The sequence below is a fragment of the Gobio gobio genome, assembly GCF_949357685.1.
Source record: "Gobio gobio genome assembly, chromosome: 7".
NCBI classification, from domain to species: domain Eukaryota; kingdom Metazoa; phylum Chordata; class Actinopteri; order Cypriniformes; family Gobionidae; genus Gobio; species Gobio gobio.
In genome coordinates this window covers 46,511,810-46,533,035 of record NC_137103.1, presented here as the reverse complement: position 1 = coordinate 46,533,035, position 21,226 = coordinate 46,511,810, and the positions used below count along the sequence as shown (strand labels likewise).

General features: G+C 37.1%; 1 protein-coding gene across 1 annotated transcript in view; it reads left to right on the top strand.

The window, feature by feature from the left end:
* ttn.2 (titin, tandem duplicate 2) overlaps positions 1–21,226 on the top strand; it is a 176,038-nt gene that overhangs the window by 41,346 nt on the left and 113,466 nt on the right. The window contains exons 51-96 of the mRNA XM_079820922.1: positions 57–335; positions 438–719; positions 824–1,102; positions 1,217–1,495; positions 1,693–1,971; positions 2,098–2,385; positions 2,499–2,777; positions 2,867–3,148; positions 3,263–3,544; positions 3,635–3,913; positions 3,997–4,275; positions 4,358–4,645; positions 4,756–5,034; positions 5,305–5,586; positions 6,377–6,655; positions 6,741–7,022; positions 7,115–7,393; positions 7,500–7,787; positions 7,887–8,165; positions 8,260–8,538; positions 8,635–8,913; positions 9,026–9,313; positions 9,432–9,719; positions 9,993–10,283; positions 10,549–10,836; positions 11,270–11,389; positions 11,483–11,756; positions 13,227–13,410; positions 14,039–14,122; positions 14,379–14,646; positions 14,755–15,015; positions 15,292–15,501; positions 15,589–15,666; positions 15,758–15,784; positions 15,897–15,950; positions 16,048–16,098; positions 16,365–16,415; positions 16,759–16,830; positions 17,302–17,361; positions 17,540–17,611; positions 18,031–18,198; positions 18,369–18,479; positions 18,752–18,862; positions 19,130–19,240; positions 19,541–19,642; positions 19,727–19,834. Of these exons, the coding sequence (XP_079677048.1) occupies positions 57–335; positions 438–719; positions 824–1,102; positions 1,217–1,495; positions 1,693–1,971; positions 2,098–2,385; positions 2,499–2,777; positions 2,867–3,148; positions 3,263–3,544; positions 3,635–3,913; positions 3,997–4,275; positions 4,358–4,645; positions 4,756–5,034; positions 5,305–5,586; positions 6,377–6,655; positions 6,741–7,022; positions 7,115–7,393; positions 7,500–7,787; positions 7,887–8,165; positions 8,260–8,538; positions 8,635–8,913; positions 9,026–9,313; positions 9,432–9,719; positions 9,993–10,283; positions 10,549–10,836; positions 11,270–11,389; positions 11,483–11,756; positions 13,227–13,410; positions 14,039–14,122; positions 14,379–14,646; positions 14,755–15,015; positions 15,292–15,501; positions 15,589–15,666; positions 15,758–15,784; positions 15,897–15,950; positions 16,048–16,098; positions 16,365–16,415; positions 16,759–16,830; positions 17,302–17,361; positions 17,540–17,611; positions 18,031–18,198; positions 18,369–18,479; positions 18,752–18,862; positions 19,130–19,240; positions 19,541–19,642; positions 19,727–19,834 (9,633 nt within the window). The remainder of the gene's footprint in view (positions 1–56; positions 336–437; positions 720–823; positions 1,103–1,216; positions 1,496–1,692; positions 1,972–2,097; positions 2,386–2,498; positions 2,778–2,866; positions 3,149–3,262; positions 3,545–3,634; positions 3,914–3,996; positions 4,276–4,357; positions 4,646–4,755; positions 5,035–5,304; positions 5,587–6,376; positions 6,656–6,740; positions 7,023–7,114; positions 7,394–7,499; positions 7,788–7,886; positions 8,166–8,259; positions 8,539–8,634; positions 8,914–9,025; positions 9,314–9,431; positions 9,720–9,992; positions 10,284–10,548; positions 10,837–11,269; positions 11,390–11,482; positions 11,757–13,226; positions 13,411–14,038; positions 14,123–14,378; positions 14,647–14,754; positions 15,016–15,291; positions 15,502–15,588; positions 15,667–15,757; positions 15,785–15,896; positions 15,951–16,047; positions 16,099–16,364; positions 16,416–16,758; positions 16,831–17,301; positions 17,362–17,539; positions 17,612–18,030; positions 18,199–18,368; positions 18,480–18,751; positions 18,863–19,129; positions 19,241–19,540; positions 19,643–19,726; positions 19,835–21,226) is intronic.

Sequence of the window (21,226 nt, the reverse complement as noted above, 5' to 3'; positions counted from 1 at the left end):
TTGAAATGTGGTTGTTAATATAATCTCTTTCCCCCACCCCTTCAAATTCACTTTAGAACCCCCAGTCTTCTCTTTGAAACCTCAAAGCCAAGATGTTATACCAGGAACTACAGTTGTCCTAAAAGCTGTGTTTACTGGGACAGCGCCTTTTATTATTAAGTGGTTCAGAGAAGACAAAGAAATGTTAACTGGAGGAACTTGTTTCATCAAGAAAGAAGCCAACTCAAGTTCACTGGAGCTGCACTCTGTGAAACCATCTCAGTCTGCAAAATACACTTGCCAAGTTTCTAACGATGCTGGAAGGGTCTCATGCACATCTGCCTTATTTGTGAAAGGTGCCTTTTCCTGCTCTTCATGATATTTTTAAATCCATTGTTTTTTACAGAATGACTCTTTAGTCATTTCATTCATTTTAATGTGTTATTCTCTTTTTATAGAACCTCCTAAATTTGTGATGAAGCTTGAATTGACTAAACTAGTATTGAATGGGAGTCTTGCAACTCTGGAATGTAAAGTGACTGGCAGCCCAGAGATCAATATTAGATGGTATAAGAATGAGTCTGAAATTAACTCAAATGATACATACCAAATGGCCTTCACTGACTCAGTTGCTACACTAAAGATCTCCGATTGCTGTGTTGAAGACAGTGGAGATTATATCTGCCAAGCATCAAGTGAAGCTGGCAGTGATAGATGCAGTTGCTTGGTTACAGTCAAAGGTTTGTTTGAAGTTTGAAATCATCTTACTTTTCAAGGATGTTAAAGTAATTTCCTCTTGGTTAAATCAGTTCTTAATTAGCTAATTGATGCTTTCTTATCTCAGAACCTCCCGCATTTGTGAAACCTTTTGAATCCAAAGAAATTGTTAAAGGCACAGATGTTGTGTGGGAAGGAACTGTTTCAGGCTCAGCTCCTTTTGAGATTTCCTGTTTCAAAGACTCAAAGCAGATCCGAAATGATAGAAGACACATCATAAGCCTGACAAAGGATGTAGCAGTTCTTCAGATTTTGAAATTTGAACCTGGGGATGTTGGCAAATATCAGTGTACTGTTGAAAATGAAGTAGGCCAAACCTCTTGTGATTTTCATGTTACGATGAAAGGTTAGTAAGTACAGGGAATTCTTGGATTTTTATTTTCATGTGAAAGTTAAAAGTACAGTCATACTTGTGGACATTGTCCTAACAATTGTCTTGCATTTGATATTCTTTAATTAGAGCCACCGTCATTTGTACAGAAGTTGGATAATACAAATGTCCTCCAGGGTGGTGAGGTTTCCTTGCTGTGTGTTTTGAAAGGGTCATTGCCTATGACCGTCTCTTGGATGAAAGATGACCACGAGATCAAGGAATCTGAGCATGTTCAGATATCTTTTGAAAACCGGACTGCAGTGCTGCACATTTCTAATGTGCCGTTAAAACTTGGTGGAAAGTACACTTGCCATGCTCAGAATGAAACTGGTAGTCAGAAATGTACAGCAGTATTGGCAGTAAAAGGTGTGTAGTAATTTGTGTAGCACTAATTTGCAGTTATATTATGCCGTTTATTTTTCTGTGTTTGCATAGTTCTTATTTATTTAATTTGTAATCATCCGTTTTTCCTCAGTATTATTTTTCAGTTATCATATCCATATCATAACTTTTTGATTTAGTGCTATTTTTATGTATTCATACGGATTTTATTGTAATTACAGAGCCTGCTAACATCACAGAGCAGGCCAAGTCCGTCAGTGTTACAGTAGGTGATCCTGCCATTCTAGAGTGCAGGTATTCTGGTTCTAAAGTTCTTAAAGCAAAATGGCTAAAGGATGGAAAAGAGCTGACATCAGGCAAAAAATATAAAGTACAGAGCACAGATACAAGCTCCATATTAAAAATTATTTCCTCTGAGAAGAGTGATGCTGGAGAATATATATTTGAGATTTCAAATGATGCTGGAAGAAGCAGTTGTGAGGCAGTTGTAACTGTTTCAGGTTAGTATGTTAGAATGTTAGTATGTGGAAAGTTATTATTATTGGAAGTTTTAGATCAACACTTAGATCAACATTTCAGATCAATTTAAAATGAAAACTTGTCTTATTTCCTATTCACTGTAACAGATCAAATAATCAAGCCTTCCTTCACAAGAAAATTGAAGGAAACGGAGAGTATAAAAGGATCTTTTGCACAGTTGGAGTGTCTGGTCTCTGGATCTCTTCCCATAACTGTTACTTGGTTCAAGGAAAATAAGGAGATAGAGACAGATGAGAAGCACAAATGTATGTTCTTTGAGAATGCGGCATCTTTGGAAATCAGTCGTCTTGATAGTTCAGACGGTGGCAATTACACTTGTATCGCTAAAAACCAAGCAGGCACTGTTCAGTGTTCGGGCATGCTGAAAATCAAAGGTTTGCAATTACCCTTGACTTTTTAATTTGTTAGTTTCAGTCAATTTATTTAGCTTTTCAGTAAATGTTGTCTTTCTTTAATCTGTAATAATAAATCTCCCTCTTGCAAGCAGAACCTCCATCAATCATTGAGAAGCCTGAATCACAAGATGTTATACCAGGATCCAAAGTGCAGTTTAATGTGCTTGTGTCTGGAACACCACCACTGACCATTAAGTGGTATAAGGATAAGAAAGAAGTTTCGTCAGGAATTGACTGTTCAGTTCAGAAAAACGACACTTCCAGCTCACTTGAGCTCTTTTTTGCTAAGCCTTCAGACTCTGGAGACTATGTCTGTGAAATAAGTAATGATGTTGGATCAGATGCTTGCCAAGCGACACTCTTCGTGAAAGGTTTTCACTAAAATGATTTAAAAGAAAATGTATTGAACCTTTGTTAAATACTTAAAATAAGTACTTGATTTCATTTCATTTTTTTCCAGAACCCCCCAAATTTACCCGCAAACCTGAAAAAATTACAGTGGTAAAACCAGGCCAATTGGTAGTTTTTGAATGCCAGATTACAGGCACTCCGGAGATAGACACCTACTGGTTCAGAGATGGCAATGAAATAAGTCCAAGCGACAAGCATAAAATTACTTTTGTCAATTTTCTTGCACGGCTTGAGATAAGTAGCAGTGATATCAAAGACAGTGGCGGTTACTACTGTGAGGCCCGGAATGAGGCGGGCAGTGAGAGCTGTATTATGGAACTAAGAGTGAAAGGTTAGTATATAGTGCACTTTATAGGCATTTCAGTGTTTTATTATAATTATTTAAAAAACATCTATAGCCAGAACATTTGAGCTGTTTTTATACCAAGCTTATTTCTTTTTTCAGAGCCACCAGTTTTTGTCAAGTCATTGAGTCCTCTTGAGGTTGTAAATGGTTCAAATGCATATTTTGAATGTCAGGTTAAAGGCACAGCTCCTTTTGAGGTGACTTGGCAAAAAGATTCAAAGGATATCAAATCAAGCCATAAGCATGTAATTTTGCAGAAGAATGGCTCTATAATGACTCTTGATGTACAGAAATGTGATGCTTTAGATGTTGGAAAATATCAGTGCGTTGTAGCAAACGAAATTGGGAGTTGTTCAAGTCAGACTACACTCAGCATACAAGGTTAGCTTTGAGTTTGTTTGATATCCGTTTGATATATTTATGATTTTATTTATCTTCACCCTGTTTAACATATTTTGCACTTCCTATCAGAACCCCCATCATTTGTGGAGAGGATTGAGAATGTTGTCACAGTTCTTGGAAAAAAGGTTGAGTTTAAATGTGTTGTAAGAGGATCACCACCTCTGTCCATACAATGGCAGAAAGATGAAAACTGGATTTTGGAAGATCCTTTAATTGAGAGGACATTTGAGAACAATATTGCCACTCTGAGAATCCCTGTGTGTGAGTCCATCCACAGTGGAAAATACACCTGTCAGGCTGTGAATGAGGCAGGGCAGGAGAAGTGTTTTGCTACACTTGTAGTACAAGGTTGGTTATTTTTGCAAGTGCTTTTTGTAGTTGTCCATCCTAAATACTTGCTATTATAAATATAATTGTTATGTTATCCCCAGAGCCACCTCAGATAATTGAAAAGCCAGAGGAGATTAATGTCACTACTGGAGATCCAGTAAGCTTTGAGTGCAAAGTAACAGGCTCTCCTGAGCTGAAAGTCAAATGGAGTAAAGATGGCAAGGAAGTGATGCCTTCAAGACAGCACAGCCTCAGCTACATCAATAATGTCAGCCAATTTAAAATTCAATCTGTCCAATTGGAAGACACGGGAACTTATGTGTTTGAGGTTTCCAACCACATCAGTACCTGCCAGTGCAAAGTGACTTTAAATGTGCTAGGTTAGTGCTTGTTCATAATTAATGGAATAATTAGTATTAGTTGTATTTTAGTGATATTTATGATATTTACTTTCTTTGCCAGAGGAAATAATCCCCCCATCCTTCATCAAACCTTTGATGGAGATGGAGGAAATTCTGGGCATAAATGTTCAAATCGGATGCAAAATATCAGGCTCACTCCCCATAACTGTGGAGTGGATGAAGGATGGAACAAAACTGTCAGGAAGAACCAAACATAAACTTCTTCAGCATGACAACCTGGTGTCTTTGGAAATTGAGTGTTTAGAGAAAACTGACACTGGAATTTACACTTGTAAAATTACAAACAAAGCGGGCAGTTGTGAATGCAGTGGTACACTGAGAGTGAAAGGTCAGATGGCTTCTGTAGTATTTAGTAGTATATTTAATTATCCTAAGATCTCTGATGGCTGCCGGTTTCTTAACAGATGTATTTGTCTTTCTTTTCCGTTAATTATTTAGAGCCACCAAGCTTTGTGCTGGTTCCAGAATCACAGGCTGTCATACCAAATACCACTGTTCGCTTTAAGTGTACATTTAAGGGAACACCTCCCTTCACAGTGAAATGGTTCAAAGATGACATTGAGCTGATTTGTGGACCTTCCTGTTTTACTGGCCTGGAGGGCCTCTTATGCTTCCTAGATGTTTTTGCCATTGGAATATCACACAGTGGAACTTACTCTTGTCAAATAAGCAATGATGCTGGTACCGCTAAATGCACCACAACCTTGATGGTTAAAGGTTGGACCTCTTTTCAAGTACCATTATCGACACTCTTCATTATCATTCTTTTTCAATGCTTCACCATTTGCATTTTCTTGTCTCGCTTACATAAACTCTCTGTCTGCCTTTCACCATCATCTTACTTCATTACTGTTCCTTATGCTTTACTCTCATTCAGCCATCCTCTGCCTCTTGCCATCTGCCATCTTCTTGAAACCATCTTCAGTGCTCCATTTTTGTATATTACATGATTCATTGTGATAACATATTGTAATTTTGCTTTTACAGAACCTCCAGAGTTTGTACAGAAACTGCCAGCTGCAAAAGTCGTAAAGATGGGAGAGCCACTCCAGCTTGAATGCAAAGTTACTGGCACAGCTCCTCTGAAAATTAGCTGGTACAAAAATGATGCCATACTCAGTGATGGTGGCAACTTGAGAATGACTTTCGATAACTCTTTGGCAGTTCTTGAAATGTTCACATCCAGCTTTGAGGACAATGGAGTCTACACCTGTGAAGTCCAGAATGATGCTGGAACTAAGAGTTGCAGTACCACACTCACAGTCAAAGGTTAGATGGTGGAAGGATCTTTCATTCACTAGTTTAATGCTTATGCCTTTATTAGCATGAGCATTAACTAACTTGGGCTGTATGTTTCAGATGTGTTTTTTTAAATTTTTTATGTGCGGTCTCACTTTATATTAGGTGGCCTTAACTACTATGTACTTACATCAAAAAATAAGTAAAATGTACTTATTGTGTTCACATTGTATAGCAAAACACTTTTGCTGATATTGAGGTGGGATACGGGTAAAGTTAGGGACAGGTGTGGTATGGGAAAGTTTAAGGGTAGGGTTAGGTGTAAGGGAAGTGTCAACAGTGCAATTATAAATGAAACTACCGAAATGAATACAGATGTAATTACATGCAGGTCATTTTAAAAAGGTAAGTACAATGCACACAATAAGTGCATTGTATCAAATTATTAATTTAAATGTTAGTACATAGTAGTTAAGGCCACCTAATATAAAGTGGGTCCTTGTGTGCTTTTGTATTTTTTATTAGTTTTTTTTGTTTGTTTGTTAATATTTAGGTTTATTTCAGTTTTCAGTTTTATTTATTTCTAGTTAGTAATTTTAGTACTTCAACTTAAACATATTTCAGTAAGTTGCCAAGTCAACATTTACATTTTTGTTTACTTTTCAGTTTTTCATTTAATATTTATATTGTATTTTATTTTAGCTTTATTAATAGTTTTAGTTCTAGTTAATGATAATATATATTATTTATTGATTGAATGATCTTTTATTGTTTTTAATATGCATGATTGCGCTCTTTAATTTGAATTACTTTTTTGTAGAACCACCAACTTTCCACAAAGTCCCAACACCAGTTGAGGGGCTGAAGGGCAAAGATGCCAATCTTAACTGTGAGCTGAAAGGCTCAGCACCTTTTGAGATAACCTGGTTTAAGGATAAAAAACAGTTAAAAGAGAGTAGAAAGTATAAATTTGTGTCTGAGGGATGCTCTGCAACTCTTCACATCCTTGGACTGGAAGCAACAGATGCAGGGGAATATGAGTGCAAAGCATCAAATAATGTTGGAAGTGATTCCTGCCAGGGCACTGTAAAGCTAAGAGGTCAGTAAGACAGGAGTTTAAAGTAGTAAATACTTGTTTTATACTTTAGTTATTTGACTCTTTGATGACTCTTCCTGACATTCAGAACCACCAGCGTTTGTGAAGAAGTTATCCAATACGACAGCCATCTCTGGTGAAGAGGTGGTTTTGTTGGCAACAGTCAGAGGTTCGCAGCCTCTGACTGTGTCTTGGGTTCAGGATAAAGACCACATTCTGAGAGATGGTGACAACAGGAAAATTACATTTGAGAATAATCAGGTCACTCTGAAAATATTTAAAGCCGATCCTACCACTGCTGGAAAATATACATGTCAGCTGAAAAATGATGTTGGAGTAGCTGAATGCACTGCAAACCTAACAGTCCTAGGTTTGTAAGAATCATATTTTTCCCTCTTAAGTACATTTAATCCTTTGAAATTAATGATGTAAATTACCTTATTGATGCTTCTAAATTTCTAGAACCTGCAGCAATTGTGGATAAGACAGAGTCATTCAGTGTAACCGCTGGTGAAACTGCAGCCTTAGAGTGCACTGTATCTGGAACTCCAGAACTTAAGCCAAAATGGTACAAGGACGGTGTAGAGCTGTCTTCAGGCAGAAAATACAAAATCACCTTCTCAAAAATGATCTCCATTCTTAAGCTTTTGTCAACGGAGAAAAGTGATACTGGAGAATACACATTCGAGATTAAGAATGAAGTTGGCAGTGATAGCTGCAAAATGGACCTCACTGTTTTGGGTCAGTAATGTTAAATATCCTTGTATATAATATGTGTTACAATCTTAGAATTGCTTGTGATTCCTTATGAAGCCAAAAGTTGAGTATGTTGTTTTTGGTCAAACAGACAAAATCGTCCCTCCTTCATTCTCACGAAGACTGAAGGACACACAGAGTATTTTTGGCAAATCTGTTGAAATGGACTGTAAAGCTTCAGGGTCTGCACCTCTCACTATCTCCTGGTACCATAATGAAGAGGAGATTAAAAGTGGGCCAAACTATGAGATTACATTCGCTGAGAATACCTGCATATTGAAAGTGCCAACTCTGAAACTTTCAAATTCTGGCACATACAAATGTAAAGCAGTGAACAGTGCAGGAATGGCAGAGACATCTGCTTCCTTAATAGTTAAAGGTTAGTGTTTGACTGTAGAATAATTTATAATTACTAAGACATGTAAATCTATTGGTTAAATCACATTTCACAACCTTTTCCCTGTCATACCTGCTACAGAACCCCCCTCTTTTGTGACCACACCTCAACCTGTGGAAGCCCTCCCAGGCACAAATGTTACCTTTACAGCAACCGTTCAAGGAAGTACCCCAATGAAACTTAAATGGTTTAGAGGCAGCGAGGAAATAGTGTCTGGGAGAAGCTGTGAGATTGCTTTAAGAAAAGATACAGCAATTCTAGAGCTCTACAACATTGATACATCTCATGCTGGCGAGTACACTTGCCAGATCATTAATGATGCTGGGATGGAAAACTGTCCTGTTAACCTTTTTGTTAAAGGTTAGTTTTAATTTAGTTAAAATGAGTAACAATTTCTTGTATTCTTGTTATAGCAGAACTTTGTTTTTCACATATATATGCCATTTTCATTCAGAGGCTGCACGCTTTGTCAAGAAGCTAAAGAACCTATCTGTTGAAATGGCCAAGTCACTGATACTTGAATGCACATATGCGGGAAGCCCAAAGATTCTTGTGAAATGGCATAAAGATGGACAGGAAATGTACTCCTCTTACAAGTACAACATTACAACCACAGAGAACTCCTGCATCCTGGAGTGCCTAAACAGTGATAAAGAGGCTGCTGGAAAATACACTTGTGAGGTTTCTAATGATGCTGGACACGACACTTGTGAAGCAGCAGTGTCCATTTTAGGTTTGTTATTGAGTAGATGTGCTCAATATAAGCTACTGTGAGAGAGTATCAAAACGTGCATGCTTGTCTTTATGGAATATGTTTTGTCACTCTTAGAACCACCTTTCTTTATTGAGAGTTTGGAGCCTATGGAGGTCACTGCAGGTGATGCAGTTTGTCTGAAATGCCAGATTGGTGGCACTCCTGAAATTAAAGTGTCATGGTTCAAGGCAGATGGCAAAGTGCGTTCTTCTCCAACCTGCAAGATGGAGTTTTTCAAAGGCACTGCCTGCCTGAAACTAGCTAAAGTTGCCAAATCTGACATTGGTGAATACACATGTAAGGCAGAAAACAGCATAGGATCTGCCTCTTCCAGCTGCCACTTAACTGTACAAGGTGATGCAAATTTCTTTCTAAAGCTTTGAATCTGTCTCTTAAATGACTCTAAGGATTCAACTGCACTGTGTAACCACGATCAATGTATTTTGCTTAATGTTTTTCTTTCCAGATGTGAAAACACCACCTTCTTTCCCTAAAAAGATTACTAGCATTATGCAAATTGAAGGACAGCCTGTCCAGTTTGAGTGTCGTGTGGCAGGATCCTCTCCTATGGAGGTCTCTTGGCTCAAAGATGGTGAAGCTCTTAGGAGCGATTCAGAATACACAATGTCTTTTGATGATAACTCTGCTGTCCTAAAGATAGCCAAGGGTGAAATGAGACATTCTGGTGAATACACTTGTGTTGCTACTAATAGTGTTGGAACTGCTTCTTGTAGAGCCAAGCTCACGCTTCAAGGTCTGTTTATCTCTTTCATACTGTTCTCTGATTAAATGCGTTTCATATGTTGTGAAATACTGAAATGGATGTTAACATGTCTATACAATTGTACTGTTATTTCTATTTAACTCCACAGAGCCAAGATATCCACCTGTGTTTGATAAAAAGCTCATACCTGTGGATGTGACAGTGGGAGATCCTGTCGAACTGGAATGCCACATGACAGGATCATTGCCTATAAAAGTCACTTGGTCCAAGGATCACAAGGACATCCGCACAGGGGGCAATTATAAAATATCGTGTGTAGACAACACCCCACATTTGACCATTTTGAAGGCTGATAAAGCAGACTCCGGTCGTTATTCTTGCCATGCTAGTAATGATATTGGGAAGGACTCTTGTTCCACAGAGGTTTCTGTGAAAGGTATTTGGTCACTGCTTTTCGGTGTGTCTTCATTGTCTTTATTGTCTTGGGATTGACCTGTGGTACTTTATTTATTTTATGTTTGTGTCTTCCATTCTTCATGCATTTGCCTTTGTAATGTTTTTCTTTGCTTGCAATAGGTCAACAGGTGGCACTGTTGAGAATCTTTCACAAATTCTTTAACCAAGTTTCGGTATTCATTTAGATAGAAGAACCACTTTTGTCTATCTCATATGTCCTGTCTAACAATACCTCTTTTTATTGTTCCTATAGAACGCAAAATTTCACCTAGTTTTACCAAAAAGCCTTCAGCAACTATTGAGGACACTGAGGGCAAAATGGTGAAGATTGAGGGTCGTGTAGCTGGATCCCAGCCCCTGACTGTCAACTGGTTTAAAGATGGCAGAGAAATCTTCACCTCTGACTGTTATGATGTAACCTTCAAGAGCGGCCTGTCTGTCCTGTGCATCAAAAAATCTCAACTGTCAGATAGTGGCATATATATGTGCAAAGTCTCCAACGAAGCTGGCACTGCCTCTTATGAAGTGTCAGTTCAGATTACAGGTATACTGTTGGTTTCCATGTCAAGTTTTTCTTATTTCCATTGTCTTGTTATAAATGTATTTTTCCTTACAAAAAGTACTGTGGCAGTACCATGGTACAATGATGGTATCAGATGGTAATTCCATGGTATTAAAATTCATTATTCTTGGAAGTACCTTGGTAAATGCTATGGTAGTCCCATAGTACTTTCTTGTAAAATATGTATGTAATACGTTAAATGTGAAATGTCCCTTTTATAAATACCTTTCCCCCCCCCTAAATACAGAGCAAAAGGTACCACCAAGCTTTGACTTGCCTCTTAAACCAGTGACTGTGACTGAGGGTGAGACACTTACCCTCAGCTGCCATGTACGTGGATCTCCTCCTCTAAAGATTCAGTGGATGAAGGACAGACAGGATCTTTCTTCATCTGCAAACACTAAGATCACATTTGTTGATGGCACTGCCACATTAGAGATGATCCGTGTATCTAAGACAGATATTGGAGATTATCTCTGCAAAGCAACCAATGAGGCTGGTAGTGAGTTCTGCAAGTCTAAAGTCACTATCAAAGGTATTTTCTGTGTGTGAGGAAAATAATGGTTTTGTCGTTCTTTGTATTTTTTATTTTTTGGCTGCTTTTATATTCCTTTTTTTATTTATTTGCTTTATCCTAAACTTTCCATTATGTTGGCTATTTGCCAATATCTTCTAGTAATTATTAATCTTTCATTAATCTAATTCTGTATTCTGTTTTTTTTCTTAGCCTGGCAACAGATTACTGTTGTCAGGCCAAGTATATGCTTGTTGCTTACAAACAGGTCTTTGTTTTGGCCAAATCCACTTCTTTGCAAATGTTTCATTGCCATTCTTATTCTTTCTGCAGCTGTGCTTTTTGAAAAAGTTCAACAGGTCTTGAGTTTTTGTTGTCTAAAATTATTTAACCCTGGTTCTTGATTATCTTTAGCTAAAAATGTCTGTATCTCACTGCAAAATTCCATTAAAAGTTTCAGAGAAACCAGGAGCTCCTGCCCCAGCACAGGCAGCACCTTCACCACCACAAGCAGTTAAAAAGTTGGACAACTTGTTCTTTATTGAGGAGCCAAAGAGTGTCCATATCATTGAGAGTAAGTGACGCTCATTTTCCATTTTATGGGTGGACTGTATTGAAATGTAGAAGAAAATGTTATTGAAGCTTTGTGTTATTTATGTTTTTACAGAAGGAACAGCTACCTTCATTGCTAAAGTTGGTGGCGACCCCATTCCCAATGTGAAATGGATGAAGGGCAAGTGGAGGCAGATGACTCATGGTGGTCGCATCAGTATTGAACAAAAGGGCCAAGAGGCCAAGATGGAGATCAAAGAGGTGACCAAATCTGACTCTGGCCAGTACAGATGTGTTGCTTCAAACAAACATGGAGAAATTGAGTGCAGCACGGACTTGAATGTTGATGAGAAGAAAGGGACAGCTTTAGAAGTGGTCAAACTGAAAAAGTAAGTGTCTAAAATTGTAATCCATCTTCAAGAACCCCCCTCCACCAACATTAGTTAGACATTTTAATTTAAATTAAATGACTAAATACATGGCTAAATACTTATTATCTAGACTTCCAGTGGTTTAAAATGCAGCTGCCAGGCTCCTGACTGGGGTTAAGAAATATGAACATATCACACCCACGTTATTGTCATTACCCTGGTTCCCAGTCCACTATAGAATTGATTTTAAAGTCCTTTTAATGGTTTACAAGTCTCTAAATGGCTTAGCACCTTCTTACCTTACTGGTCTTTTGTCGGAATATGACTCAGGGAGGTCTCTGAGATCCTCAAATCAGGGACTATTAGTGGTTCCAAGAACAAAACTAAAACTCAGAGGTGACTGGGCATTTGCAGTAGCTGCGCCAAAATTGTGGAATAGTCTGCCAGTTATTATTAGGACTGCCAGAACTGTAGGTAATTTTAAATCTAAACTGAAATCTTATTTGTTCGAAATGGCTTTTAGTCAATGATATAGTGCCATGTTACGTGTTTTATTGTCTGTCGTTATTTTATTATTTTATTGTGTTTAATGTTTATGCTATGTACTGGTCAACAGGTTGGTCAACAGTTGTTGTTTTAAGTACTTGTGTTCAAGTTGATTATTTTAATGATTCTACAGACCCCTTGCAATTGTGCCATGGACAAGTAAGGGTCAGGGACCCCTAGCTTTGTGAAACACTGCTTTAGTATGATAACTAGGGATGCACTGAATCCAGGATTCGGCTTCGGCCGAATATTGGGCTTTTTGACAGGGTTCGGTTTCTGCCGAACCTTAGAATTTTTTTCCACCTAACTGAACCCTAGGCTTGCACTACATGCGCTACACTGGTCGACGTAATGGCGCCACCGTTGATTACGGGAAGGTGTTTACTAGGTGGACCGTTCAAATGCAGTAGGCTGTGAGAAAGTAAAAAATGGAACTTGTGATCAGAAAAAGTGTTGTTTGGCAGGACTTTCAGTCAAAAGAAGGCGATTCAAGTCGAGCTACATGTTCAATTTGCAATGCCGATTTGTCTTGTGGTGACAAGGACCCTAAACAATAGCCGCTGTTAAAACATTTGCGTATGAAACATCTAAAAGAATACAAGTTGTGCATGAAGGAATCTACAGACAGCAGCCAAAATGCAGCAAAGGAAGGACAGTGATCCTGGCATAATGTTGCCTATTCTTTTTTTTTTTTTTTTTACAGTTAAAATGAAATAAAAAATACACTGCTGTGGACGTTGTTTACTTAATTAATGTTTTTACTGTTATAATGGACTGAGGATGGGAGTATGATTCGGTATTCAGTTTCGGATTCGGCAGAATCTTAACCAGTGGATTCGGTATTCAGCCAAACCCCAAAAATCTGGATTCGGTGCATCCCTAATGATAGCTAATAAACTATACAAGATTGTGTAATTTTTTACCTTTTTTTATTTTTTACAGGACTCCGTCAAAGCAGAAAAGCCCTAAAGAGGACAAGGATATTGACATTGTTGAGTTGCTTAGAAATGTTGATCCCAAGGAGTATGAGAAATATGCTCGCATGTATGGCATCACAGACTACCGGGGCCTCCTTCAAGCTATTGAGTTTCTGAAGAGGGAAAAAGAACAAGAAAGTGGAAGACCAGTAAGATTGAGTCAGATAACAGTACAACAGCATTTGTTCCTTTGGTTGATAAGACCAAGCACATTGTTTCTGTATCAATTTATGATACATTACCTAAGGTCACATTTTAGATGAGGGTCCATTTCTCATTATTAACTAACTATGACATTTGCCTCAATAAACTCCTAATTTCTTCTTATAAATTATTAGTAAGATAGTTGTTAAATGTAGGTACTGGGCAGGATTAAGGGATTGTAGAATATTATCATGTAGAATAAGGCATTAATATGTGCTTTATAAGTATTAATAAACAGTCACATATCCTAGTAATATGCAAGCTAATAAGCAACTAGTCAATAGAGAGAATTGGACCCTAAACTGAAGTGTTACCTTACCTAAATATCTCCCTGACACATTCTAGTGTCTTCCAAATAAAGTGCACTGCAACCTTAACCTTTGTTATCAAAAAATTCTGTTGATTCATTATAATACTCATTTTAATTGGTAATCCTTATAGTTTAGCTTAAATTTACCAACTCAAAGAACTTGGTCCAGGAAGGCTTTTAGTGACACCTTTCAGGAACTTTCAAATCAGAATTGAAAGTAAGTTATATTAATTGTTTCACTGCTTGGATTTATTACATTACAGGAAGTGGAAAGTAGTGCACGAGAGTCTGAGGAAGATTTGGCTAAACTTGTTGCTGATTTGCAAAAGAGGATGGAACAAACAGAGGTTTGAAATCTAATTTCATTATTTGTATTAAATAAGTTCCTGCAGACAGCAAAAATGTAAAAGATGCATGAATATCATTGTATTATATAATAGACTTGTTTCACAACAAGCTCTTAGGCAACTAGGGTATTGCTTAGAATTTCCCACTTTGCTAAATGCAACTTTGGTTAGTGTCCAAATACTGTGTCTAAATACTTTGTGGAGCCACGGTATGTCATTAGCAGAGTTTTAATGTATTATTTTGTTTTTTATGCAGCCTGTCACTGTGAAACGTGACATCACAGACCAGACAATTGCTGTTAAGAAGGAAGCTGTGTTTGAATGCGAGATCAAGATTAACTACCCCGAAATCACACTGTCCTGGTACAAAGGCACCCAAAAACTTGACAGTGGTGACAAGTATGACATCAAAATTGTGGCTGATCGTCACATCTTAAAGATCAAGGATTGCCAGAAAAGAGATGAAGGCAATTATCGTATTGTGTGTGGCCCACATATCTCCAGCGCCAAACTGACAGTGCTGGGTATGTAGCAACACCATTTGAGTCTCCTTTTAGTGAATGCAAAACAATATCTTGTACTGTGTTTTTAAAAAAAAAATTTTTTAATATTGACTCTTATTTTTTCTGCAGATGCTGAAGTGGAACAGCGTATGCAGGATGTGGCTGGTAAGGAAGGCCAGACTTGTACATTGACATGCCAGTTCTCTGTACCTAATGTAAAAACCCAGTGGTTTAAAAATGGGAAGCTTTTAGAGCCTCATAGCAGATATACATTTGCTGTGGCCAATTACACTCAGAAGCTCTCAATCAAAGATGTTAGACCTGAAGACCAAGGAGAATATACCTGCAAATATAAAAATCTTGAAACGACTGCAAATCTTTGGATTGAAGGTTTGTATAGATTCAATGAACTGTCAGACTTATGGTTACTGTAAATTATGCCATCTACTAACCTCTTCTGTCATCGTCTGTGACTACTTCTTCTTCACTACTGATGAAAAAACTCTTCTTATTTTAAATGCCAGGGATATTTTGTCTTCACATTTTCCTGGCTTTCTTTAATAGCAAATATATTCATCATCAAACAGATTGTATTAGGCAAAATTTTACAAAAGGTTCCACATCGGATTCAATCCTAATCATCCACCTTGCGTTATCTTTTTCTAGCTGAGCAAATACATTTCACCAAACGCATCCAGAACATTGTGGTGCGAGAACATCAATCCGCCACTTTTGAGTGTGAGGTGTCTTTCGACAATGCTATTGTAACATGGTATAAGGACACTTGGGAGCTTAAAGAGAGCCCCAAATATACCTTTCAAAGTGAAGGGCGACGCCACTTCATGATCATCCGCAACGTTACCTCTGCCGATGAAGGTTTGTAGGAGTTCCAGTGCGGGACCATTTTTCGTTTTATTAATATTAAATAAGAAGGCCCATTTAACCAAATCAATAATCCTTTAGGCGTGTACTCGGTCATTGTCAGATTGGAGCCCAGGGGTGAGGCTAAAAGTACAGCTGAACTTTACCTGTCAGGCAAAGGTCGGTACAGCTGTCGTGCTGCAGCATTTAACTAACAATCTCTGGAATATCAAGGCTCCTTACATTTATTTTTTCTATTTCTTTTTCTCAGAAATTGATATAGAAAGTGTACCTTATGGTAAGTATGTAACACTTTTTCAAGTTTTTTAAGACCTATAGTGCACTTTGACAGATTTCACACAGTCCATTAATTGAAGTAAAATTAAGAATGTTTAATAACACTCACACAGACATCCCAGATACATCAATACAAGTGCCTGAAGCATCTGCGTTAACCATTGAAGGTAAGGTTGGGATTGTATGTTAAATTACTTCTAAAAATACATAAATCCTTAACCTCAAAATAAGAGAGTTACTCACACACTTATTATTTTCAAAAAGCTGAATCTTCCACGGAATATTACCATTATGAAGAAAAAATGGAAACGCAAGGTAAAACTGCATTATTATAAGAATAAAACTAACTTTTCATCCTTTTCATATAGTATCATTCACTAAAATTGACAAAAATCACTTCAATTAACTTAATTTTCATTAATTAACCATTCATCTGTTCAACAACAAAAAATTCAAAAGAATAACACAATGGTGTGAGTTTTGTTTTGTCTGTTCCCCAACATCTTGCGTGAAATAACCAAATAACGTCAATATTTAAAGGATTCGTCTTTTGACACGTGTAACTTTTTACTATTCACCAGAGTATGTGAGCTGGACAGAGGAGAGTGTTGTAGAGGAAATATCAGTCACAGGTATTACTGAGAGCTTTTGGGTCAAAAGAAATATTCACCATGATGTTCTAACCCTCTTTTCACTATTGTTTGCTCACATAATGTTATATCTGTGTCGTATGTATTTCTGTCATTCATATAAGGTTTGTATCTCCCTTTGTCTCCACCATGCCATCCACACTGTATCATTAAGTTGTACTGTATGTGTTGTTGTTGTGTGTTGTCATTCATTTGCCAGACTTTGTTAATATGTGTAACTTTTCCAACTTTTTTAAAAAAGATTTTGTGTTGTTATATGTTTCTCCAGTGGCAATTTTTATGGTAATTATGGCAATTATCTTAAGGACTTTCTTTGTCTTATCAGCCTCAAGGGTCCCGATCGAAGAGGCTGTCACTAGAAAAACCTTGGGAATGAGAGAGGAGGCACCAACGACAGGTACTGAAAGAGAAAACAGCTCACTGCTTTATTACTTGTTGGCAAACACGCTTGCATTATCTTTGCATCTGTCATGTATATGGGTGTGTTTGTAAATATGTGTTGACTTTCACGTCATTATTTATGTGGTGTCATCAATGTTGTTTGCTGTCAATGTTTGTGATATTTGCTTCAGTGGCAGCTGCAAATTAATAAACCATTTGTAAACCATTCTCTTGTATTATAAATATTCAAATGAAATGTGGCACAAAAAATATTTTTTACATTACACATTTTTTGCTTTTTGAATATTTTCTTAATTTTAGTACTGCTTTGATGCTTTTCTGTGTTGTGTGGATGTGTCCGTTCCTCCATGTGTAAATGTCAATGATATCTCCTTAATTCTTATTCTGGATCTCATGCATGGTTGCTCTCAAAGCTGAATCTACTAGTTTTGATATTATAAAATAATTGTTCTTAATATTCTCAAAGAATTCAAGGAACCTGAGCCATCTAAACCAGTGGAACTAAAACCTGAAGTACCTGTGAAAGGTATGCAAATGTCTGTCCAATGTGCTCCAGTGTTTTAATCAATTTATGTTTGTCAAAAGAGCACTTTAGAAACTTTCTTTTAATTCTGTCTGTGATGTAAATATTCTGTCGTAGTGTAATTGTTTTTTGTCTAATGGAATATTCTTACAACATTTGTAATAATTTTTTGTCCAAAAAGCCAAAATGCCTGTGGAAGAAATAGTTACTGCAGTTACTGTGCCAGAGCCAATTGAACGCCCCACAGCAAAAGGTATGCAAAGAATAGATGCCACTATTTCCTTTTCTGTCACATGAACTGGTTATTAATGTGTGCATATACACCTCTTAAGATGATCAAGTCCTCTTGTGAATGTAGACATTTTGCTTAAATGTTTGTTTATATATGTTATCATGCATCAACTTTTTGTGAACAAATTGACAAAATCAGACATGACCCTCTTAATTCTTTTCTTGTTTTATGTTTGGTATCTTTATTGATGTCAGGTCTACTTGTTCTTGTTCTTATTTCATGCAGACAGCAAATCTTGTGTCTGTCCATTTTTATTTATCTTGTCTTTTTCTCTGTTTGAGGCTATGATTTTAATTGCTTCACATTGCTGTTTTCATTTATATCTCAACTCTTCTGAAACACTACAAATGTACTAATACCATAATATGTGTTATATGAAGAAGTGCCACAGCCAACAGCACCTGTAGCTCCTGTACCTAAACCCAAAGAGCCTAAAGCTGCCCCAGTAGCTGAGCCCAAACCAGAACCAAAGCCCAAGATTGAACTTAAGCCCGAGCCTGAACCTAAGCCTACACCTGTGAAGAAGCCTGAGTCACCCCCAGCTAAAGGTACTGTTAAATGCTTATGCTTCATGTTGTGTTAGATTCTTGTCTACAAGCTTTTCATATACCTGTCTTGTTGTTGCAATTGTCCAGTTTCCGTTAGGAAGTGCATTGAATGTGACACTGTGTGTTGTTTGACATGTGCTTGTAAACAAATCATTGCATGTTCTTTAAAGTTCTTGTGGAGGAAAAGAAACTAAAACCACCAATTCAAGAGCCACAAAAGAAAGTGCCATCTAAACCTGAGGAAGTCAGTGCAGTTCCAATTGAAGAACCTCCAAAGAAAGGTATTGAGTCACATTTTTTCTTTTGTGTGTGTTCTTTATTAACTGGCCACACTCTTATGAGTACAAGTCACTCGCATGACTTGCAGTGGCTTTTGTTTGTCAATGTCTTTGTCCTGCAATTATATTGTTTTTTGGTGTACGTTTACTTTTATATACTGTTCATTGATTCTTGTCCAGCTTCCATTAGGAAGCATGTTTTATGTGACGTTGTGTATTCTTTGGCGTGCTTATGCAAATTAATCTTTAAACAATACAATGCATGTTCTTTAAAGTTCTTGTGGAGGAAAAGAAACTAAAACCACCAATTCAAGAACCACAAAAGAAATTGCCAGCTAAACCTGATGAAGCCATTGCAGTTCCAATCGAAGAACCTCCAAAGAAAGGTATTAACTCACTTTGTTTTCTTTTGTATGTGTGTTCTTTATTAACTATCCACACTCTTATGAGGAACACATGATATAAAGTTTCTTTTGTTTATGCCATTGTCTGTGTCCTGCAATATTATTGTTTTTTTATGTACGCTTATTATTATATACTGCTCAGTGCTTCTTGTCCAGCTTCCGTTAGGAAGCATGTTATATGTGAGACTGAGTTATTTGGCGTGCTTATGAAAACAAATCTTTAAACAATACAATGCATGTCCTTTAAAGTTTTTGAGGAGGAAAAGAAACCAAAACCTCCAATTCAAGAACCACTAAAGAAATTGCCAGCTAAACCTGATGAAGCCATTGCAGTTCCAATTGAAGAACCTCCAAAGAAAGGTATACACTTACTTTTTGTTTGTAGGGCTATTTCTTTTTAATCTTGCCACACTCTTATGAGGAACACATGACCTTACTGTGGCTTTTGTTTGTCATTGTCTTTGTCCTGCAATATTATTTGGTTTCAGCATATTGTTCATTGCTAATGCTTTATGTTGTGTGAGTTTATTTTTCGCTTTTCATATACCTGTCTTTATTGTTGCAATTGTCCAGCTTCCATTAGGAAGTGTATTTTATGTGGGGTTTTTATTTGTGCCTATGAAATTAATCTTATAACAATACAATACATGTTCTTTAAAGTTCTTGTTGAAGAAAAGACACCAAAACCAACTATTCAAGAACCCCCAAAGAAAGTGCCAGCTAAACCTGACCAAGCCATTGCAGAAGAACCTCCAAAGAAAGGTATAGACATATAGGTTTTGTATGTAGGGGTATTTTCTGGTGTGTTCGTCTTTCTTAAAACAATACAATGCATGTTCTTTAAAGTTCTTGTTGAAGAAAAGAAACCAAAACCAACTATTCAAGAACCAACAAAGGAAGTGCCAGCTAAACCTGTCAGCCAAGCCATTGCAGTAGAAGAACCTCCAAAGAAAGGTATAGACATACAGGTTTTGTATGTAGGGATACTTTCTGTTGTATTTGTGTTTCTTTATTAACTTGCCACACTCTTAAGAACTCTTGACTCACACTGGGTTTTGTTTATGTCATTGTCTTTGTCCTGCAATATTATTGGGATTTGGTGTTTTCTTATTTGCAGCTTCTACCCTATCTTTTACATCTTATGTCTTGATTTCTTATGTATCTTAAGTCTTGTATAGTTAGTTGCATTCATATCTGCCTAAATTATCTTTCACTCATCTTGTCTCACTCTTAAAACAGTGCGGTTTGAAGCATTGTTCTTAACTTTAATATTCTTTCTAAGTGCAAGAACCTTCCGAGAAACCAGAGGCTCCTCTGATATTGGCTACACAGAGAGAAGACTTGATCGAAGAAAAACTGCCTAAAAAAGAGACTGTTTCTACCCCTAAAAAGCAGGAAATTGTGCCTCAAAAGGAGGAAATTGTACCTCAAAGGACAGAGTTTTCTCTTCCTGCTAAACAGAAAGAGGAAATGCTACCCAAAAAGAAAGATGTTACAGCAAGAAAGGATGAGGAAATTGTACCTAAAAAGAAAGAGGTCCCTCTTCCTGCTAAACAAGACAAGGACATATTGCCTAAAAACAAAGAGGTTCCTCTTCCTGCTAAACAGGATGAGGAAATATTACCTAAAAAGAAAGAGGTCCCTCTTCCTGCTAAACAGGATGAAGAAATATTATCTGAAAAGAAAGAGGTTCCTCTTCCTCCTAAAAAGGATGAAATTGTACTTCAAAAGAAAGATATTCATCTTCCTGCTAAACAGGATGAGAAAATATTACCTAAAAAGAAAGAGGTTCCTCTTCCTTCTAAAAAGGATGAGGCAATTGAACCTAAAAAGAAAGAGGTCCATCTTCCTCTTAAAGAGGAAGAGGCAATTGAACTTAAAAAGAAAGATGTTCCTCTTCCTGCTAAACAGGATGAGAAAATATTACCTAAAAAGAAAGAGGTTCCTCTTCCTCCTAAAAAGGATGAGGCAATTGAACCTAAAAAGAAAGAAGTCCCTCTTCCTCCAAAAAAGGATGAAATTGTACCACAAGAGAAGGAAGTTCCTAAAAAAGATGTACCTCAGATTATGCCTCATAGGAAAGAGATACTTCCCACACAAATGTCAAAGAAGAAAGAAGAAAAAGAAATGTTCTTCATAGAAGAAACTACACTTCTACAGAAGGATGTGATTCTTTCTGCACAAATTTCAGAGAAGAAAGAAGAAAGCAAAGAGATTTTCTTCAGAGAAGAAATTACACATCTACAGAAGGAAGTATCCTTTATACCAAAACTGGAAGAGAAAGAAGATATTTTTCCTAAAAAGAAGGAAGTAGTTGCTGTCATTAAAAAAGAAGAGGTCATAACG